Here is a 22,211-nt window from a genome sequence, read left to right as displayed (position 1 = left end):
TGTGTCCCCAAATCCACTTTTAAGTTCTTTGTTAGAGTTAAATCAGATTCTCCTTTCAATGTACATGATAAGCCTTTTACTTTTTGGTGGTATTTTGTTTTATTTTGATAGGAAGGTAGATGTTGTGGTTTTTCTTGTGTTTTTATGAAAAAGTATGAATACATAAACAATCTTAGTTTTGCTTTAACATGATAACGTGAAGATTAAAATATCTAGTTCTGGACAATAATATTGATGTGTCTTCTAACTTGTACATTAATCTTTTTTGCTTGAATTGGCATGTACTGTTTGTCTAGATATTTTTTTATTGTATAGTAATGAAACTTAAAAGAAAACAAAAAGTTACAGCAACCTTAAGAATCTTTTACAGGATTCAGTGTTAAGAGGTCCAGCAAATGTTATACCATAGTTTGATATAGGGAGAAAAGCATATTAACATCTGGTAGGGGGACTTGTTTATGTCATTCTGGCAGCTGATTAATTGAGTTGTGGAAGATGTTACAGCTCATTAAAGAGGGTTACAAGATGTTCCTCCTCAAAAACACAGTTATTTATCATGTACTATTTCTGTTGGTTTTCAAATAAATCCCAGAAAGAGAAACAAGCATTTCAATTAACCTGTCACTTATTTCAGAGGTTTATAATTAGGTAATGTGTAGTTTGTAGGTAAACAGTCATTAATCTGGAATTTGGGATATCTAATCATAATTTTTGCACTTTAAATACATGTATATTTTTGTCAAAGAAATGATTTTTATGACCAGATTATACAACTTGTATATTAATATCAGAGGCTAAACTTACATTATTTATAAAATTGTATACCAGTATATAACCAGATATGCTTTAGATTTTTTTTCAAATCATACAGCACACTTGATATTCCAATAAATCAATGAGCACTTAGAAAAACAGATGTTAGAGAAATGAACATGATCTTTTTATAAGTCCCAGTAAAAATAAACTCATCTATTTATGTCAAAGTTGAAAGTTGTGATAGAAGTAAAAGATTTAAATAGATTTTATAGCCTTTCTTTTTAACCTTAGGTTCAATGCATGTAGTCAAGATTTTGAGAGACAGACTGACACTGAATAGTGATTCTGTGTTCTTCAGTCGTAGTAAATGTCTTTTTATTGAAGATTTCAGTATTTTTCCATCTTTCCAAATTTTTGTGATTACCGGTAATTATGTGCCTTGTCTATCAGAACACTCTGGAAGCAGCAGAGAACTTGATCAAAGCCCACGAGGCATTCATAACCACCACGGATGCTAATGATGAGAAGATCAACGCAGTTCTGCAGTTTGCTAACCGCCTCATTGAGGACCAACACTATGCTGCTGACAAGGTTCACAAGAAAGCAGAGAACATCAGTGAGAGGTATGTCGAGTCCCCTTGTTGACTTGTTCTTTGTCTGTCATTGTTTGATGTGGAGAAACTTTCAGAGATCCTAATTTGTTACATAACTGTCTTACAGACGTGATGTGAACCGACAGAGAGCGTATGAACAACTTGAGCGTCTAAAGGACCAACTGCTCTTGCAGCAATTCTTGCAGGAATGTGATGAGGTATAATACATGTTAATATTATTTCACAAGCTTACTTGAAACAAAAAATTCTTAGAAAGTCAAGTGTCAATAGCTTTTGAATATGAGCAATAAACTTTTTTTTTTTAAGAGTCAATAAAAAACATTACCCCCACATTTTCTTTTCTCAAATAATTTGAGATATGGTAATTATGTCTTGTGATGTCGAATTGCTTTTGCTACCTACATTTTTGTAACCTTCAATTTGACTTTCAGCTTCGAGACTGGCTGCATGACAAGATGGCAGCAGCACAGGATGAAACCTACCGTGATGCTAAGAACTTGCACAGCAAGTATCTGCGCCATCAAGCTTTCGAAAGAGAAATTGCTGCCAACAAGGAGCGCTTGCAGCGTCTCATGCAGGTAAGACTTGTCACCACCTTTCTCTAAAAACAATTTCGTTTGTTTGTTTATTAATGTTTTATTTGTAGATTGAATGTGTTATATGTAGACTGAATTAACTATTTTCAAATCTAAGTATTTTTTGTGGTTGCAGTCTGGTGAAGGTTTAATGCAAGAGAAACCAGAATGCAGAGAACAAATTGCACCTATCCTTTCGAGCTTGCAAGAGCAGTGGGACGAACTAGAAGGAACAACCAAGTCCAAGGCTGAGAGGTTGTTTGATGCCAACCGTGCAGTGATCTACCAGCAGAGCTGTGATGACATCGATGGATGGATAGAACAGCTTGAGACACAGATTATCACAGCAGAGGAAGGCGCTAGAGATCTGACCACCGTCAACCTTCTTATGCAGAAACAACATGTAAGCAAAAGCAAGCTTCATTCAAATTGGTGGTCAGTTCTTAATTTTGTCATAGATGAGAGGAAATGTCAATCATTTATTCTATGTTTCTGTATAATTCACCAGCAACTGGAGTCTCAGATGAAGATTAAAGAAGGACAGGTAGCAGAGCTGGATGAACAAGCCGTCATTCTGAGGAAGGTAGATCCACACCAGGAGTCCATGATTGAGGCAAGGAAGGCCCTCGTGGCAGAAAGGTAAGGGAACACAGCAGTCAGATTCTCACATTGAATCAGAGATTGCTAGACAGAGCTTAATAGATATTTGGCTTGTCGAGAAAATGAAGCACAATTTTCTCAGAATTTTCTTACAAAGTTTGGTATAGAATAAATTATTCTTTAATTCGTAAATTTTTATCCCCAGATTCTCCAAGATTCAAGAGCCGCTGATCAAGAGGCGAGAACAGTTGGAGAAGGTGAAGAGAATCCACCAGTTTGTGAGAGACGTGGAGGATGAGAAGTTGTGGATCAGTGAGAAGATGCCCCTCGCTACTTCTAATAGTTTCGGAAACAGTCTTCTTAGTGTTCAACTTCTGACTAAGAAGAACCATGTAAGCTTATAAACCAACCATTAAATGATTACTCCATTCTGTAACTAGATACATTTGTTGCTGTGTAACCTACAAATCTGAGGTTTCCTAAGTTAATGTAGATAAGAGAGATAGATTTTTAACTTGTGAACCTTTGTTTCAGTCGTTACAAACTGAGATAGAGAACCATGAGCCAAGGATATTCAGTGTAGTAGAAGTAGGCCAGCAGCTGATAGATGAGAGGCACCCTCAGTCCGAGGAGTTCACCGCCCTCATTGACGAACTAATGAAGATGTGGAATGACCTGCGTGCAGCCATTATAAAGCGCGACGATCGGCTCAAACTGTCCGACACAGCACAACAGGTGGGTGTATCACAGAATGGCACCATATATGTCTTTGTGAAGTTGTTGATTTATTGTTTTTATCGACATTTTTTCAAATGATAGTTTTATTTGGCATTTTTTAAAAATCTTTTTTATGTTTCAAGATATAAACTACACAAAAATTCTATTACGTCCTATAAAAATCTTTCCAAATCAGAAAAAAATTAATAAGTTTGCTTCATCTTTGCAAAATATACGGTATGGGATTGTTGAAATGTTTGTTGATGTTTACATTAGTAATGATGTATTTACAGTATTATTACGATGCCTCTGAGGCTGAGGCCTGGATGAGTGAACAAGAGCTGTACATGTTGGGAGAGGAGAGAGCGAAGGATGAGATCGGGGCTCAGAACTTCCTGAAGAAACACCAGGCTCTGGAGAACGCTGTCGTTGACTACGCTGATGTTGTACGACAGCTGGGTGAGAGGAGCAGGAATCTGATCGCTGATGAACATCCAGAGAGGTAAGGACTTCTTGTTTGCTAAATTTTCCAAAATCAGTTGTCAACTAACATTCAAAACAGTTAAAAACAACACATTTTTAAACTTAATTTATATTAACAACACCTTTTGTCTCTCCCTTACAGTGACCAGATAGCTGTCAGGCAGTCCCAGGTAGACAAGCTGTATGCCGGTCTGAAGGATCTGTCTAACGAGAGGAAGAGCAAGCTGGAGGAAGTGCTCAAGCTCTATGTACTGAACCGTGAAATTGATGACATCATGCAGTGGATCGCAGAGAAGGAATTGGTGGCAGGATCTCACGAACTCGGTGCTGACTTCGAACATGTCTGTGTAAGTACAAAAAAGCTTTGGAGTACAAAGCAATAGAATATGAAAATATTTTAATGTAACTATATGTTATCGATTAATAGACAAAGGACATTATTTAACACATTTTTTTTGTATGTTGCAGATGTTACAAGACAGGTTCAGGGAGTTTGCTCGGGAGACAGAGAGCATAGGAACCGAGCGAGTGACCGCTGCTAATGACAACTGTGATGCCCTCATCATGGCGGATCATTCAGACTCTGCCCAGATTGCTGAATGGAAGGACAATCTCAATGAAGCTTGGAATGATCTGTTAGAGTTAATGGACACCAGAACACAAATGCTTCAGTCTTCCTGGGAACTGCACAAATTCTACCACGATTGTAAAGACATCTTGGAGAGAATACTGGTATGTTACCTATGGATGATGAAGTTAATGGCTGTGTGGCTTTACCTTGAAATATTTGACAACCTTTTTACCATTACATTGTTTGTAGGAAAAGAAGAACTATATTCCTGATGAACTGGGCAGAGATGCACAGAGTGTTGCTGCTCTTCAAAGAAAACACAACAACTTTGAAAACGACCTTGTCACTCTTGGAGTTCAAGTAGGCATTGATAGGATGAAATAAATTAAAATTAGAAAAATTATTTTCCATTCCTCAATTATTGACACACCTATAGATGTTAATTTTGCTTTGTTATAGGAGTTTAGATCTGTGAGTTTGTATTTCTAGGTCCAAGCCATACAGGAGGACTCTGGTCGACTACAGACTGGTTATGCCGGTGACAAGAAGGCCGAGATTCAGAACCGCGAGGCGGAGGTGGTCGACGCCTGGAAGAACCTGAACTTGATGGTCAACTCCAGGCGAATCAAGCTGGCCGACGCCCATGACCTGTTCAAGTTCTTTAACATGGTCCGTGACCTCATTCTCTGGATGGATGACATCATAAGACAGATGAAATCGCAAGAGAAGCCAAGGTACAATGTAACATCATGTTGATCTATATGATATTTGTTGCAAAACTTATATTTTTATGAGGTTGAATTTTAATTTGATATTTTTATTTTAAAACAGAGATGTCTCTGGTGTTGATTTGCTCATCAACAACCACCAAAGTCTGAAGGCAGAAATTGATGCAAGAGAAGAAAACTTTGCTATTTGTATTAACTTGGGCAAAGCCTTACTGGAAAGGAATCACTACAGATCTGATGAAGTAAGTACATGTATCAAGTCTTTATACTTTTTAGTACATTGTAGATTGAACTCTTTGTTATGAATTCTGAGCCTAGGTAAGCATCTGGATTTAAATTGTGTTTGTGTTCTACAGGTGAGAGAGAAGCTGATACAGCTGACAACGGAGAGACAGGACATGACCGACCAGTGGGCCGACCGATGGGAGCACCTCAAGCTCAGTAAGTCTGCCACAGAGCCTCATCATGTACAGGTCTAATCACTCTGTGAACTTGTTGATCTGTTGGTGTAAATAAATTGAAGGGTAGAGAACAAATACATGTGTATTATCTGTGTTAAGTTAATTTGTTAGTGTTAAGCTTAGTTGTCTGAGAATTCAGTCTTGAAAAGTAACAGTTACTCACATTTCTGTTCAAATTTTCATTGGAGAAAACCCCAATTGTAATGGTAAATGTTTGAATTTTACAGTCCTAGAGATCTACCAGTTTGCCAGAGATGCTTCTGTAGCAGAGGCTTGGTTGATGGCTCAAGAACCTTACCTACACAACCACGACTACGGGGTAAGTTAATTGGCTAATGCTTTTATCATTGAATGTTGATGTATTTCATATTCTATTTCTAAACTAATTTGCTCGTCATTTTTTGTAGGACACTCTTGATGCAGTAGAAAACTTAATCAAGAAACATGAAGCTTTCGAAAAGTCGGCGGCAACACAAGAAGAAAGATTTACAGCATTAGAAAAATTGACAACAGTAAGTGACTAGATTTGTTGAAAGCAAATTGATACTGTTATGCTCAGTGTGTAGGTACATAAAATTCTCTAAATTGGAATGTTTTTTATTTACATAGTTTGAAATAAAAGAGCAAAAGAAACAAACCGAAGAGCAAATAGATATTGTTAAAGAAAGGGAAGAGAAACGTAGGCAATTAATAGCAGAGTTCTTACCACCAGAAAAACCGTAAGTATTGAATCAGACTGTATGCGTGTTTTGTAAACTGTGATTAGATTGTAATAGTGATTAAACTTGTATGCTTGTTAAGTCTGTGTTTAAAAATGAACAGCATGGATTTGTCTCTGATTGTAGACCTACTCCAGAACCAGAGGTTGTCGAGTCAATCCAAGTCCCTGTCCAGGAGACGCCTCAACAGGCCGAGGCGGTACAGGGTGCCTCAACCTCAACAGAGGAACCTCAAGGAGGTGGGTAGCAACAGAATACTAATAATCTCTTTCAGGTACAGAACAAAGGAGAAAAATGTCAGGTTGAGGCTCAGGGGAATAGGTTTTCTTATCACATGTAGTGCAGCCAAATGAAGGCTTGGTTCATGTATCCATGTAATTTCTTTTTTCTAGTTTTTGTTGCTGAATGAATGTCACAACAAATTTTTCAGTTTCTAGCTTATTTGTTCTTGTATAAGCATTGTCAGAATATTTCTCTAAATGTTCATGTTTAGAACAACGTTTTCTATAAAAGCTTGACTTTCTTTTCCATTTTTGCTCTTGATGTGAATTATTTTCTCAGTATTGTAAGCATGACATAGCTTTACTCTAATGTATCAGTGAATGAATATTAGCTGTTCATTTCAATACAGGGGCGTCAGAAGATGGATCACACACACTACCCAAACCAAAACGCCGAGGTGATTAGTCTTGATTCTTTACACTGTATACAGTTTGGGTTTGGAGTCATTATAACCAGACACATCAGTCATTGCCACATACAAACTTATACCTTCACTCATTGATAAATCGCCGCATTGATTACAGACTGCTTGCTCAGGGGCTTCTTGTAGAACTAATATGCATCCTGCTTTCATCCATGTGTAAATTCACTAATGTTCTCCCTCTCATTCATAAATTTTTTGCAGTGAATATGATTTTTGAGTGACGATTTAATAATGATTTTAATAATCCTCAGATCAGACATTATTGGAATAAATCCAGAAAAAAATAAATAACCAACTCATTTTCTACTCAAAAAATAAACTGAAAGATTCTAATATGTATTTTGCACATCCTTTTTGATAATAAATATTTAAAGAGCTAGACATTAAAGCTGATTTCCTTATTGATTCAATGCATTTAAATCATTTCTCATGCATGGATTCACTAATACTGATCTAGTTTCACAACAGCATCTATCATTTTAATACCTTTGTTTTGTTTGTGTACTAATAAGAACAGTTGTAGTATTTTGATAATTGTTTTAATTAATATTTTAATTTTTTAATTGCTGGATATGTTAAAATCCTTGATTCAATGTTTTTGGCAGAAGAATAAGGGGATTTTAATAAAAAAAAATTGATGCTTCTATTTATCAGGGAGAATCAAAATTGTAACTTCCAGCAAAGTAGTGTTCTGTTATATTTTTTTTCGGTAAACTGTCACTGTTTAGATACAATAAAGTGATAAAGAAAAAAATTATTACAATCATATTACCGGTATATTTTGAGATAAAGAATATTTAAAAAAAAAAAACAACAGCAAAACAGTGACAGATTATCAGTAGACTGGTTTTTGGTTATGGTTATTTTGTTTAGTTTGTCTGCATGTATTTGTGTTTTTGTGTCGTTAGATAACTCATCCTTAGATGATTCAGCCTTTAGTACGGACTCAAATAATGAGCAGGCCTCTGAGAGTTCGAGTGCACCAGAGTCGCGGGCGGACCGGCCCAGACCGAGGCCGCGACCCAGTAAAGGAGAGTCACCACCGTCCACCTCAAGTAGGTCAAGGTCACAGAATGTACCCTCATCTCTGCATCGTTCTCATATCAAACAGGAATCTCATATCTCTATATCGCTCTCATTTCAATCGGAGAGGTCATATCACAGCATCATGTATCGGAGAATGCCTTATCATCATAAACATGGAAACAGAATAACCTTTTGTACACTTACAGCTTATAGATTGTGTGTGGCATGTGAAGGTTGATCTGCATGTAAATAGTAATCGTTTCAATGTCATGATGTAGCATGAAGTTGATTATAGTCACAAGTAGTTACTAACCTGTTTACAGAAGTGCCTGAGGGTAGGCCAACTGACTTCCCCCGAGGTAAAAAACCAATTGGACGGGAACAGTTGAGTGAAATAACACGGGAGCCTTTACGCGGGGCTGAGATGGCTCGCCTCAGTCCATATGACTTGTCCATGTCTAGTAAGAAAGGCAGCTTCTGCTTTGTACCCAAGCTTTAGGTTCTCTATGTACTACATTAGAAAGCTATCTGTGCCATTTACATAGCTTACATTATATATATATATATATATATATATATTTGTACTATAGCTATTTAAAGGTTTTGATAATCTCCTAGAATCTTATTATTAAGGTAGAAGATTAGCAATGAATTTTTAAGGAATAATCTTGATTAATCATCATAAATGATTAATGTAAATTTTTGCAAAATGCTGAAAGTAATATAAGTTTATGTACTGTAATATCATATATTTTTGTATTTATAAACACCATAGTTTTTCACTTAAAGATTACATACATGTATTTCTTGTACCTGGGTTACCTACCCCTTTATTTCTGTTGCCCATTTCAATAAAGGCTTTTTTTCCCTTTGGTTTGCAGTATCAATCAGTTGCCTTCAAGTTCAAATAAATGGGTAGTTTTCAGTTTGTGGTTCAATGTTACAATGAATGCATTAACATTTTGTATGAGCAAAATGTCCACATAAATAGCATATCCCTGCAGTTTATTTCCTTCTTGGTTGAGATGGTAAAATAAATGTTTTCTTCGTCAAATGATAAGGTGGAAGTTGATCATGTATTCCAATGTATACAGGTTTTTATTTGGTTGGATGACTGGTTTAGACTTTAGTGGAATGAAATTGGGTACGGTTTGTATGGAGTCAGATTCTACTTGCAAAAATAAAACTCTAATTGTTTCCACTAGCCAAAGACAAGAGTCGGTCTCGTTCTCTCTCTCCCTTTCGGAAACTGTTTTCTCGAAAGCGCGACAGGGGCCGTAGCAAAACGGATGTGATTGTCCTTCAAGGTACAGAAAGCGCAGTGCTGCATACACTACTCGTGTTGCCAGATGATTATTTGTTATATATTTATATCTATTTATACGTATATTTATCTTATTTATATGTACATGTATTACTGTTAACAGCTTAAAATTCTTTACTAATATCATTCATTTGTTATACTATTTTGCTAGTTTCAAGTTTATTTTATTTATCATGATACTCTTTGAAATGTAGTATGATGAATGATTTTTTTTTTGCTCTTTTTCATTTTGATTTACTGATGAAATGTAATAGATGTTAGACTGAGATTTGACTTGTGTTTGTAGAATTGCCATCCACTAGTTCTGAGTCTATCCGTCACGAGGGAACTCTTACAAGGAAACATGACTGGGAGCATGAGAATAAAAAGGCACATAACAGGTAAACAATTGCTCATGTTAAAAAAGGATAAAGTCGTACCATAAACATGCATTGAGATTGTGTGAACTGACTGTGTGATGTGTTCAATTCGCAGATCTTGGGATAAGGTGTATGTTGTACTGAATGGAAACTTGTTGTCTTGTTACAAAGACAAGAAAATTGCCAAACAGGTAAGATCCTTACGTATGTGGTACATGAACAAAACATTTAATTCATTTATGAGAAAGAATCACTAAAGAACCTATTAAAAGATAAGATAAACATAACTGGTGAAGTACAGCAACAATGATTTTACAACAATTTCTATCACATTCTTACAAATGTTTTAACAAAATCAGAGAGATGTAAACAAACTGTGTTTTGTGTTTTGCTAGGATCCTGGTAGTTTGATTCACCATGAACAGCCAATCAACTTGTCAGGAGCCGCGTGTAGCAGGGCCACCGACTACACCAAACGTCCTCATGTGTTCCGACTCAAGCTCACCAACGGAGGAGAATATCTATTCCATGCAAAGGATGACGTAAGAATTTAAAATCATACTTTAAATAGCAAACTGAATTCAAAACTATTCTTTGTACAATTAACTTATTATTTTGTCAATTGAAATAGTACAGATTATTGATATCCTTAATATATGCATATTATATTAACATGTATATTCTTGTGGAAAGGACTGACTGAGGAGGAAAATATTCTTTTACCTCTTTTGGAAAACATTACATCAAATGGAATATATTTTTCTTTCATTGTTTAGGGAGAAATGGACTTGTGGATTCAGAAAGTGAATTCAGTGACTGGAGCGGAAGGCACAAGTGTTCCCTCCAAATCTATGACTCTTCCTGCTCGTGTGGAGGGGGAGAAAGAGGGAAAGAAGAAGAAAGCAGGCTTCCTTACACTGAAGAAGAAATAGAACTACACTACAAATCTAGGACTTTTATCTATTGAACAATTGAATCTCGGAGAGAAAGACTTGCAGAAATGGAGGTTTTGGATTATCGTTTAAACTTTTTAAAAGTGTTGAAAGGGGATGTAGTTTTAAAAACTGGAGTTTTTAATTTATTCGTATTAACATTTTTGTACACTTTGTTTATATAGGGAAAAATCTTTTTAAACAGATTACATTAAATCAAATATTGTAAACAGTTTTCATGAAAGGATATATGTGTATTGTGTGTAGTCCATTTTAATGTCTCGCTAAGGTTGCCCTGTCTTCATTATGTCACTGTCGCTCTCCCATTGGAGCAGTTGTACCTGCAGTTTGGACCAATGAATATATGGTCTGAACGTTGAAAGGTTGATCATATTAAAAGGGGCATTTTAGATGGTTTTTGTGTTGTGCTTATATTGCAAATTTCTCGATTGAAGATTTGTCATAAACTGTGGTGTATTTCATTCAGCAAGTGCCATGAAGGATGTCATGTCTGAGAAATGTCCTCTTCTTCAATGGCCAGAGTTAGCATAATTAGGAGGAAGACTAGTTGTAGGGGATGTAGATTCATACCATGTATTCTGGGACATGTGCAGTATCGATGTCTTCATTAACATTTTAACAGATGTGTCTTTAGAGTAGGGTCAGAAATATTCACTTATGCGGAACTTTTCTGTTATCACAAATTTAATACATAAAAACCTGCCTTTACCATGTACCTTTGCATTATGTATAGCACCTAATTTCACAGTATGTACAGATGTTGTTAAAACTTCTATTGAATGATTCTGTTATTTTCAAATAAGTGATTATTTAAAGGTTTTCGCTTACTATTAACTAAAAATTGTTGTGCAAATAATAATCAACAGAGCAGCTAGTTATTATTATTTTGAAAAATATGTCTTGTTTGTAGTTGTTTTTGTTTGACTTGATTCACTTCCCTGTGTATAGAAGCAGGCCTGTAGCGTTAGCTGTTTGGAGTTGTAGCCCTCACCAACATTCTGTTAACTATTAAGACTAGCATGAAATAAGTTTGCTTTATTATACAACTGTTATCCTGTGTATCCCTGTTATCTTGCCTGGCCCCCTGCAGATAAATGTTAATAAGTGATTCATTATGTTCATTTGCTTGTAAAGTGATGTCACATACAGACTTTATGTTATCATTTACTTTTTTTTTGGCATTCAAAAAGAGCCCCTGGTTCTTAACTTGCTTCAAGGAAGGTGACAGGCTTCTACGATTTTTTTTTTTTAAATAATGCTTAAATCATGAATCAGTTGAAAATAAATTGATTGAAAAAGAATGAAATGTTTGTCATTACTAACGTTGTTTGTTTTCACATTGATTTTGTAATTGTAAATGGATAGATATCCCTTAACAATGTCAGAAATATCAATGCTGTTAGTTTCCCCTAGTTGTCTTGTTTTATCTTATGAGTTCAAACATTTTATGAATTAGTTGCTATGTCTCTGCATTGATAGAACATCTACAGTAGGATTTAGATTTTGGCATGCAAGCATTTAACTGCATGAAAAAAGGCAAAAGTAAACAAATTGCATCTATATAAAGGGAAAACATTGAAGAACGATATAAAAGAAATCACTTTTCTGGCAATATGATTAATGTTTATAAAGGCCATCAGCATTTACTATCAAACTTTTGACCTAAATCCAAATTACCTGGAGAAGATTTGGAAAAGTATGGTATATGCATTTTTCTTCTGGCCAAAACTGAGCCTCCAATTTGTGGGTTGTTTTTTTTTGATAACTTAATAAAGCCCTTAGAAATGGTAAGTGACATTGGCCAATGTAATCTATTTTACACAGAAAGGATCTACTTGTTATAAATAAAAAAAAAAATAATACTCTTCAGTGCATAAAAATTATATTCGAAATTTTGTTCTTGAATAAAAAAATATTACTTTTTCCCCTCCAGTTTTAACAAGTTCAATTCAACACATTTTAAGATGGGGTTAGCCCATGGACTTCAAGGGAATCGATTGACTTTCTTTGTTATCTTTCATTTAAAACGTGGTTGAAAGGATTTTCTTGTTAGAATATATGTATTTTTTTCAGCAATTAAAATACCTTTGAAACACATTGGTATATAGATAGGAAGTTGTATCGTAAAAATGACATGTCTTACAGACCTGTTTTAATTAAGCTAAGCGTAGCCTGGTCACAGTAAGATTAATCTTACTAATTGTCATATTACCCAAAACTAAAATAATGCCCTTGTTGAAATCTGTTAAAATGTCATCAGAATTTAAACTGAAACATGGGTAATATATCCGTACATTTTCAAGTGTGTGCTTCAACACACAGTAGTCTCTAGCCTATACAAGTCCATTGTTTACCAATAAGTTTACCGAATCAATTTTTCATATAAAAAAGACAAAGAAAAATATATGTAAATTACTTTTATTTTCTTGGCTTCATATTTTTTTTCCATGATACATTGCATAGATTGCCAAGATATTGATGAAAATGATGGATGTAATTGATGATAAAAATGTGAAAGAATATAATCTATTTTAATATATAAATAATAAAAACTGTACAAATTTCAACATTTTATAATACATGATTTACAACAAACAGTTCACAAACAACATATCATACAGATGACAACTTTCTACAACAATTAAATGCTGGTACTCTCCCTACTGTGTGAAATCAGTTTAAAAGTGTTTCTTTCAATCAATTCTACATGTATTTCATTTTGTTTAAAAATGTATCTCTTAAATTAGTCTTCATTGATAAAAATCTTAAGATATAAAAAGATATACATGTATTGTATGCATTCTTTAAAAAACATCAATAAGTTTTGCTCAGTAATTTTAATTTATTTAACAACAAATAATCAATGTTATATCTTGAAAATTTAAAACACAAAAATGTCAGGATAATTAATTTTGCAATTTGGATTATGCTGGCTTTAGGAGAGGATTAAATGGCTTTAACCAACTCATGAATTGATATTGCACTTTCTTGGGCTCACCCATTCTTGCCCTACTTTATGCTAATGAACATTCATAATTTAAGAGAGAATTAACAAGTTTTATGATAAATGAAGATCTAAGAATATTCAAAACTAATGCATTCTTAAAGTATCTTGTTGAAAAGAAATTCTGATAAATTCTTGCAAAAAGTGTGCAACCTTCAAAGTTTGTTAAGTTGTATTCCTTGTGCCTAAATGGCACAGATCATGATCCAGAGAAAGCTTTAAAATATCTTCTACTATATCCATAAAAATTTAAAGCATAGTCTCAAAAAAATATACAATTATCTTGGTTAAAATAATTTGTTCATGTGTTGAAAGTGGATTAAAAAAAATATACAGCATTCAGATCTAGATAGGTGGGTCTTTTGTACATAGCACTTCTTTTCATTATTGCAGGGGCTACAACATTTTTACGAGACAATTGTCTTCTATTTCCTTGGGGGGGGGGGGGGAGGGTCTCTTTGTAGCTCAGGCGGGACAGCTATCTATTTGTAGATGCATAGCACTGCAGAAAAAGCACAAGGGATGGCTCGCATGATTCAACAGTCTTCACTTCTGATTTTCGGTAGCACTCGTGGATACAACTGAAAATATAACAAATAGAAATACAATACATGTGAATAACAGATTATAATAATTTCTTTAGTAAGAATGCTTAAAATATAAACCCTTTAATACTGAAATTCAAAAATTAAAAAAAAATTAAGACCTTAAAAAATTGGAATTTATAGTTTATGTTTTAATACTTTCCTTTTCTTTGATAAAGTATTGTTAATGCCTTCAACCTACCCCTAATAGATTCCTAGGAATGTACCCCTCCTTGTCCCCGAGTCGAGACCACCACCATTCTTTTTCCTTTTCGTCACCCTTCCTTAGAACCGTGATCTGGTCGTTCAATCTAAAACTGAGTTCATCCTCATTTTTGGCATCGTAATCGAACACAGCGTACACCACTCCTCCATTCAATATACCCAGTTTTTCTTGCACACCTGTCAAAAACAAATTACACAATTTAATTCATATGCCACTACCGGTACTCAACACAATTTTGTAGATTTTGAAAGATTTAAAGTACATTACTCTTTGTTCATTATTCCGTATTCTTGCACAATAACCATGGAGGAATTGATTTAAAGAAAACTAAACCTTGGCAAAAGATCTTTATCTCGAGAGGAAACAAGGGTGTAAAACATTAATCTTGTTGAAAAGGAGGGGGATCTTCTACTACCTGTCAAACTTACTGCATGTTATTTAATCACTACATGACATGAAATGAATGAAAAATTGTTGTTTAGAGTTACACCCCTTATTGAATTTCAGGATGTCTGAAAGCTATTATCTTTATAGTGCACCAAGCAGGCCTATGTGGACTGGCAGTTTACCAAAGATGTGAACTGCTGACTGTGCACACTGATTCTTCTAAGAGAATGCACCCAATATACTGTCAAAGCAACTCAATGGGAGCTTGGCCAGAAACCTGATGTAATAGCTTTTCAATTGTTGAAAGATATGGTTACTTTAAAAGTTAGGTTGTTACTTAATAAAGGTTAAAAGGTGCATAAATCATAATCGATTTGATTTTATTACAATGTGACCTTTCATTTGCCCTGACAGAAATTCTTGCAAATGCAGGAAAATTAAATCGGTACAAGTTAACTCCCTTTTCATCTTATGCCCTGGTATCGTAATCAAATTTAATACACCACTAGATGCACATTTACAGTATTCTTTACACTGAATTAGATCTTCACTTACTGTAGAGGTAGTCAGAGCAGCCATCAAAGCCCTCCTCATCTTCCTCACATTTCTCAGCTGCCGTTTCTTGGTCGCTGATCGTCGTAGCGAAGATACATGCGCCGTGTTCTACCAGGAAAATGACCATCTGTATGTTGTTACAGGACGCTGCACAGTGGAGAGGGGTCCTACAAGGAAAAGAGGATTTTAAGCTTTTGTAATACCTTAACTCAATTACATGGTATTCATAATCTATTAGGACATTTTTCAACCTTTTTATTAGAAAATTCATTTAATTTAATTATACATGAATCATGAAAGTTAAAGAAAAATATAAATAACTTTTCAATATTGCATTTACACTACCATTGTTAAATCATGCATAGATTACCAAAGTAATTTCTTATATCAAAATGAGAAAAAATCTTAAGCGAATGTACTAACCATCCATCACTGTCTGGGGAGTTGACATCACAACCAAATTCCACCAGGAAAGTGACGATTTCGTAATGTCCGGCACAGATAGCGTTGTGTAGAGCCGTGATTCCTTCATCATTGGGCTCGCTTACATTGGTAACCTGTACACAGAGAAAACCCAGAATTACTTTAAGCATGCTTCATAGTAATATGTACAGTCACCAGTAGGCATCTTCAGGTACATTTATGTATATCCTATCAGTGGAGTCGTATGGAATAAGTTTATCATATTCTTATTTTAATATCTAAAATTTACATGTAACTGTCAATGTAATAACCTCAATCAAGGAAGTTAGTAATAGATAATACATGTACATATGACTTATTTCAAGGAAGCTAGTTTCAGATAAAGACTACGGGAACTGTTCTCACCTGTGATGCACACCTCTTGACCATCTCTACCTCTCCTTCCAACGAAGCATCCAGAAGGAGAGCTAATGGGTCGAAACTGACACGGTTTCCTGAGCTCCTGGAATGCTTGGTTCGTAAATTGGTCTTTTTTCTGGGCACCACCTCAGTGTTCACAACCTCAGGAGAACTCAAAGGCTGGTCGTTCTTGTCTTCCTCTTTCTCAAAATCTTCCACCAGATTTCCCATGCTATCCACAGGAACATCTTCCGGAACGCCTCCTATGAAAGAGGTAGCCTGGGTGTTGTTGAGAATGTGGTTCTTATCATGTCTGTCCACATGTTTGTGTAAAAGTCTCACCATTTCCTCACTATCACTACTGTCCGAGGGACGGCGGTGAATTTTCTTTGCGGGGCGGTTGTGGCTAATCTTGTCCGATGTCAAATCTGGGTACTGATGCCCTGAAGGATTGAATGAATGAATGTGATCAAGATTATGAGGTTGCTGAGATGCTGGCTCAGAAACTGGAGGTTTCTGACCACTTTGTGCCCTATTTTTGTCATTCTCTGACTTTTCCTGCTGTGCCTTTTCTGCCTCATCTCCCCTGGCAAGATTTTTATACAACATGTCCATATTTTTCTGATATTTCTGCAAAGCATCTGGCCTTAATCGTCCCATGTATGTATTAGCTATCTGGTTTTTGGAAGCGAAATTGATAGTTTTCACAGGATTATTAGCACCATTGCTGTCCACTGGCTTCACAGAATTCACATTTGGTCCATTCACATTGCTGGTCCTAACATTAGAATCCTCCTGTGGCTTTCTCACAGGTCGTGAGGAATCCACCTGATCCTCACTTTTAGACTGTGGGGGAATGTCTTTGGTATTGGTGGGTGGGGGTGGGGGAAGTCTCCGTGAGGAAGGAGCACCGTTACTCTGTGAGGTATTATTGTGTTCTTTGGTTTGATCGTTTCGGCCGTTCTGTGACCCTTCACTTGACGCTGGTGAACTCTGCCCACTCCCCCCTTGCCGGATCTCCTCCTGAACGTTTATCGTTGGCCCATTGGCCAGACCCTGATTTTGTGCCCTATTTGTTAATACTGAGGAACTGTAGGTTGACCCGTAAGGCCGAGGAGTGAAATAGGTTAAGCCAGTGTTTGCTGACCGTGGGGGTGGGGGTGGTTTCACGGGATGCCCTGACGATGCCGATACGGCAGGTTGATACCTCTGTGCCGCTTTGATAACAGACTCTGACACCTGCGAGCTTGTGACAGGTCCATTACTATTTCCTGTATCCAATCTCGGTGGTCGCTCAGGAGGTTTTGGTTCCTGTTTATTATGTATGTTATTGTTATTTTGTTCACTGTCTGATTTGGTGGGGGAGGTGAGCTTTGCATTTGAAGGCAAGGTCTGATACTTGGGATCTTGTTTTGCAAAGTTTGATTTGAGGTCAGCCTCATTATGAATAGCATCGGGGGATTTCCTTAACTGTATGTAAGGTTCAACTTGAGCCACATTGCTGGGCCGAGGATTATGATTGGCGTCCAACTTCTTGTTGTCAAGGTTTTTCCTCTGCTCAGCTTGCTGTGCTCGTTTCTTCTTCAGCCTCTCTTGCAATTCATGAATGCGATTGTCCATCTTGGAAATCTCCTCCTTGCGCTGATTCAACATTTCTCTGTGCTTGTTCAGTTTGGAATTTTGTTGTTCATTCAGCTTATTCCTTATCTGCAAGGAGAAACATCCAACCATATAAAATCTTGGCATAGTTGTACTTCTTCACATTAAATAGACCTTGCTTTAAACCCATCATGCAAACCTTGCCATTGTTCGATGATCATATTTCAAATCCTATTTACATATTTTGAAATTATTCATCAAAAGGGTCATTTTAGTAATCTGATGCCTGATTTAAACCTTTGCCCTCTATTTCTACCATTTATACTGACAACTCATTTACAATGGAAAAGTGAATCATCCAATGCATGACAAAAACATAGCCGAGGCTTTATTCACCCCTCATCCTTAATAAACATTCTTTAATATATAGACTAAATATCCAGACAAATGGTTCTCTTCACTTAAATTCCATATTATATAATCCGCATCAAGTTACACTTTTCTCATAATAGAAGGCTTTTCTGTATAGGATGCAAATTAACACGGCCAGAGATTTTTTTACATACTTTTCAGAAGATTGATGCCCAATTACATAGCTTGTGATGTTGCAAGTAAAATGTCTTTAACACTGTTACCTTATAATTAAAATCAGTGAATCTTGAATGAAAAATAGAGTATATATTACCAATCAAGAAAATTTCAGTAGCTTACCATTAGTTCTTTCCTGAGTTTCTCCAGCTCCAATGCAGCAGGATTTTGAGTTCCGTTTTTAGCACTGGATCGATCATTACGAATCGCCTCAAGTTGTCTTGTCATTTCTTCTACTTTTGCGACGGCCATCACAAGTTCTTTCTCCTTTTCTGTAAACAGTGCCTTCACACTCTCCAGCTCTGTGTCTGTAGAGGAGACAACAAGAAAAATGTTATTTCCTTCAGTGTAAAAATATTATTCTTGTTTTATCTTTCATTATCAAATGAGAAAAAATATTCAAGTGCCTCTCGAAGACAAATGCTTTATACTTGTAAAACACAGAGAAACTTTATAAAAAAAAATTAATACACAAGGCCATAGCTCTATAGCATTCAAAGATTTGATGTCAGTCATAAATTGTAATAACATTAAAAAAAATTCAAAGTAAAAAGGCTTTCAAAACCCTATAATTCAAGGGTTCTTATGCCTGCCTCAAATATCGGACGATATACATGAAAACTTTCTTCTAAACATTTTAAGTTAAAGAGTTCTGTATTTGATCAAAGTCAATGCAGCCCAAGTTCTTACTTTTTAATGCAAGATGAAATAATTGTACATTGCCCACGCAAGTTGCTCATAAAAATATTTTCTTTTTTGTTTGCCTTGCATGATGTTGTTAAGGTTTATTTTTATCTTTATATATGCAGATTTTGACAGCTGGAAATGGCCAAAAACTGCAGAAACTCATGTTTTTATTTCATGAAATTAACCTCAGGATGAAGGTTTTTCAGGTGTGTTTCTCCCAAAATATTGCCCCTGGCATAGTATATCAAAAGTATCAAGCCTTACAAGACCAAGATATTTTTATTTTTATGTTTTGCCCAACATAAGCACCACAGACAATGAAGGTCACTGAGAGCCATTTCTGACATACATCAATCCACTGTCTCTTAGCTGACTACTGTTTTACTGTCAAAACAATAAATAGAAGGGTTAACCATACTTCTCTGGATTTCATTTCATACCAGGATGACTGTAGAGAAAATTCCATTCTTTTTAATAAATAAACTTATTTTTTCAGAAAAGGAGGAGGTGTCCTTGACTCATGAGTATAAATTTTATGAACTAGATCACCATTTTCCTGGTCCCCCTACATCTACTTCCCCAATAAAATCTATTTTGCACTCTTTCTCTTCAATATTTTTGTCCAGATCTTGCTGGTTTTCCATTTCTTTTTTGTCTGACCTCTTGCTGTTCAGAGGGAGCTTTCCTCTCCATCTTGTTTATAGAACATGACAGTAAAACACATAAAATTGCCAGCGAGGTTGTCAGCCCCTCTTAAACCTGACACAGGAGATGTTGAACTTTTTATTCATAAATCCAAAACAACTTATCAATACATCTTAGAGGGATTATAGAAGTTCACCAAAAGTTAAGGGACTGGGTTTTTTATATAAATATTTGCCATTCACATCTAAGGCAGCTCTTGCTGTAGAACCTATTGTAAAGGCTTTGAATAGAGAGCCGATTTCTTGAAATTCTTGCTTGTTTAATTTTTGATGGTATTGACTGACATTCAAAAAGTTTCTTGTTTACCCAGACCTGTTTTGATTCAGAGTTACAAACAAGCTAAAAATTGTTTTCTCAAATCTGAGAGGGTAACGAAAAAACATTCATATTTATAATTTCGAATATTTGTTCAGCACAAAAACTTTGAACGGTCAACCAAAGAGCTCTTATTTAATTCCTGCGACAATAATGCATACAAGGACTTAAGGAACATATTTTAGTTTTTTTGTTTTCTTTTCTTACTGAGAGTGCCGTTGGTGTTTCGGTGTTTGTCCACCTCCCCACGTAGGGCTCGTAGCTTTTTGAGCTTCATTTCCTGTGATTCGACTCGATCTCTCAGCTTTTTGAGCCGGTCGCCTTCCGCGACGATGTGTTGCTGTCGCTGGTCCTGCTGCTTCAGGTACTTGAGCCGTTGCTCCTTGGCCACCAGGACTTGTTGCTGGTTCTCGATTTGTTGCTGTTGTCGAGCAGCCATGTCCTGAAGCTCTGACAAGGTCAGGTCAACTCCGCCTGGCAGCTGAGGATAAACAAGAAAAAAAAATCAATTAACGAAATTAATTAGGCAAACTCTCTTCTTTTAAATAAATATAGCTCTTATACTTTTTCAGAGTCAAAAGTATAAGGCCTACGCAGAGGTTTACCACATGCCAAGATAATAACCATCTTGTGCTGTGTTACATGTACTTTGGTGTACCTATGTACTAGAAGTCAATAATCTTTACACAATTATATGAAACAATTAGTTTCGTTCAATCATTTTAACCAAAAAGTATAAATCATCGATGAACTTCCTTTCCTCTTGTACTTTTATGAATGTTTTTTTTACTTCAAGTTAAACATACAGCAATAAAAAATGCATATGTAAATCACCATTCAGTAAAATTTCATAAAACTGTTTTGTAAAGAAATCTAGGTTACTTTCAAATCTGTCACCATTTTATCGTAAATATGTAAATAAATTCTTTTCCCTCCCTCAGCAAAGTAAAAGAAATCTATTTGAGAGCGGCAATTTTTCTTTTCATAAATGCATATTTGTCAAAGCTCCGATATCAATCAGAAATTAAATGCGTGTCTCAAAAAACAGTTTCATTGGTTGCTTACTGTACTGTATAGAACTGGAATGCCTCACGATGGAAATTTGTGCAAAATATTTAAATTATCACTTAACTATATCAATTGAATGTGAAAACTTCTATTTGCTTGATCAGGACAAAAAGTGTCTGATTACTCAAAGTATAAAACCGTTAACATCTTTCATCAGTGACTCAGGATTTTTTTTGTACAGGGTTCCTTATAATTGTTTATTTTAAAAAGAAAATATTGAACAAGTCATGTGTAGCTTGGAGGTTTGATGGAATATTTTTCACCCAAATTCATCCCATACTTTCATGTAAATATGCTCTATGGATAGAACATTTATACAAATTAAATCAAAGCATAATGGCTTTGTTTTACAGTGATCTCTGACTAACAAAGCTTATTAAACTGGGGTGTCAAATGCTTTGACAATTCATCCTCATCAAAGTCCACCGAAAAAGTTTGCTTTAAAAGCAACCACCATCACAGGTATCTGACCGACCACAATAGGACTATAAGTCATTAAGTCCCTTATACAAGTATACATTGTATATAGATGTGTAACCAAAGGATCATTAAACTATCAGCTTATGCAAGTTTACAGCTGGATTTATCGCCTGTCTAAGGGAGATAACTCATCCATCAGCTGGGGACAATAAACACAATAAAAGACAACAGAGGACACACCATTGTTGTGGTCAGAGTCGCCTTTTGGTCAGTCAATTAGTACCAGGTACTGTCGGTCTGTTTATTAGGACCTGGTATGACTATAAGTGTGTGTATTGTTATCTTGGTGTAGTAGCTGACATAATATACTTAGTCTCTTTACAGTAAATCATAAATGAATTGTACAGCCTAATGAAGGTTCACATCACATAAATTGTTCTGCTGTTTGAAAGAAGGTTTCTTTTTTTTCAAGGGGGGGGGGGGGGGGGGGGGGTTAGGCAACAACATAAATCTCAAGGCTGACCATGGGAATCTGCTTGTATTTATAATGAACATCTAACATCCATTATCCCTAATTCCAATGTTGTCTTTAAACAATCATTTTACTGTACAATTTACAGCTATAAATACCAAGTGAAGTTACCCCCCACTGGTACTAA

At 35.7% G+C, this 22,211-nt stretch overlaps 2 protein-coding genes across 21 annotated transcripts in view; one reads left to right on the top strand and one right to left on the bottom strand.

The window, feature by feature from the left end:
- Window positions 1–11,765, top strand: part of LOC105340614 (spectrin beta chain) — a 28,372-nt gene extending 16,607 nt beyond the window's left edge. For 4 of the 12 annotated variants that reach the window (XM_066087360.1, XM_066087357.1, XM_066087358.1 and 1 more), the window contains 26 exons: window positions 1,207–1,379; window positions 1,477–1,567; window positions 1,802–1,948; window positions 2,082–2,348; window positions 2,454–2,584; window positions 2,751–2,937; window positions 3,080–3,280; window positions 3,556–3,764; window positions 3,888–4,092; window positions 4,214–4,477; window positions 4,566–4,676; window positions 4,806–5,050; window positions 5,148–5,286; window positions 5,401–5,485; window positions 5,733–5,824; window positions 5,913–6,017; window positions 6,115–6,224; window positions 6,351–6,463; window positions 6,856–6,903; window positions 7,839–7,985; window positions 8,280–8,417; window positions 9,162–9,263; window positions 9,567–9,660; window positions 9,755–9,830; window positions 10,035–10,181; window positions 10,416–11,765. In XM_066087360.1, coding sequence (XP_065943432.1) covers window positions 1,207–1,379; window positions 1,477–1,567; window positions 1,802–1,948; window positions 2,082–2,348; window positions 2,454–2,584; window positions 2,751–2,937; window positions 3,080–3,280; window positions 3,556–3,764; window positions 3,888–4,092; window positions 4,214–4,477; window positions 4,566–4,676; window positions 4,806–5,050; window positions 5,148–5,286; window positions 5,401–5,485; window positions 5,733–5,824; window positions 5,913–6,017; window positions 6,115–6,224; window positions 6,351–6,463; window positions 6,856–6,903; window positions 7,839–7,985; window positions 8,280–8,417; window positions 9,162–9,263; window positions 9,567–9,660; window positions 9,755–9,830; window positions 10,035–10,181; window positions 10,416–10,571 — 3,783 coding nt within the window. In that variant the 3' untranslated portion in view covers window positions 10,572–11,765. The remainder of the gene's footprint in view (window positions 1–1,206; window positions 1,380–1,476; window positions 1,568–1,801; window positions 1,949–2,081; window positions 2,349–2,453; window positions 2,585–2,750; window positions 2,938–3,079; window positions 3,281–3,555; window positions 3,765–3,887; window positions 4,093–4,213; window positions 4,478–4,565; window positions 4,677–4,805; window positions 5,051–5,147; window positions 5,287–5,400; window positions 5,486–5,732; window positions 5,825–5,912; window positions 6,018–6,114; window positions 6,225–6,350; window positions 6,464–6,855; window positions 6,904–7,838; window positions 7,986–8,279; window positions 8,418–9,161; window positions 9,264–9,566; window positions 9,661–9,754; window positions 9,831–10,034; window positions 10,182–10,415) is intronic. The other 8 variants (XM_066087361.1, XM_066087363.1, XM_066087362.1 and 5 more) reach the window with 8 other exon arrangements.
- Window positions 11,766–12,994: 1,229 nt separating this feature from the next.
- Window positions 12,995–22,211, bottom strand: part of LOC105340616 (apoptosis-stimulating of p53 protein 2) — a 34,786-nt gene continuing 25,569 nt past the window's right edge. For all 9 annotated transcript variants that reach the window (XM_066087349.1, XM_034468116.2, XM_066087350.1 and 6 more), the window contains 7 exons: window positions 20,272–20,545; window positions 18,481–18,665; window positions 16,177–17,877; window positions 15,772–15,905; window positions 15,349–15,515; window positions 14,383–14,582; window positions 12,995–14,177 (listed from right to left, as the gene is read on the bottom strand). In XM_066087349.1, the coding sequence (XP_065943421.1) occupies window positions 14,133–14,177; window positions 14,383–14,582; window positions 15,349–15,515; window positions 15,772–15,905; window positions 16,177–17,877; window positions 18,481–18,665; window positions 20,272–20,545 (2,706 nt within the window). In that variant the 3' untranslated portion in view covers window positions 12,995–14,132. The remainder of the gene's footprint in view (window positions 14,178–14,382; window positions 14,583–15,348; window positions 15,516–15,771; window positions 15,906–16,176; window positions 17,878–18,480; window positions 18,666–20,271; window positions 20,546–22,211) is intronic.

The sequence above is a fragment of the Magallana gigas genome, chromosome 6, assembly GCF_963853765.1.
Source record: "Magallana gigas chromosome 6, xbMagGiga1.1, whole genome shotgun sequence".
NCBI classification, from domain to species: Eukaryota; Metazoa; Mollusca; class Bivalvia; order Ostreida; family Ostreidae; genus Magallana; species Magallana gigas.
This window is presented reverse-complemented; position numbering and strand designations above follow the sequence as displayed.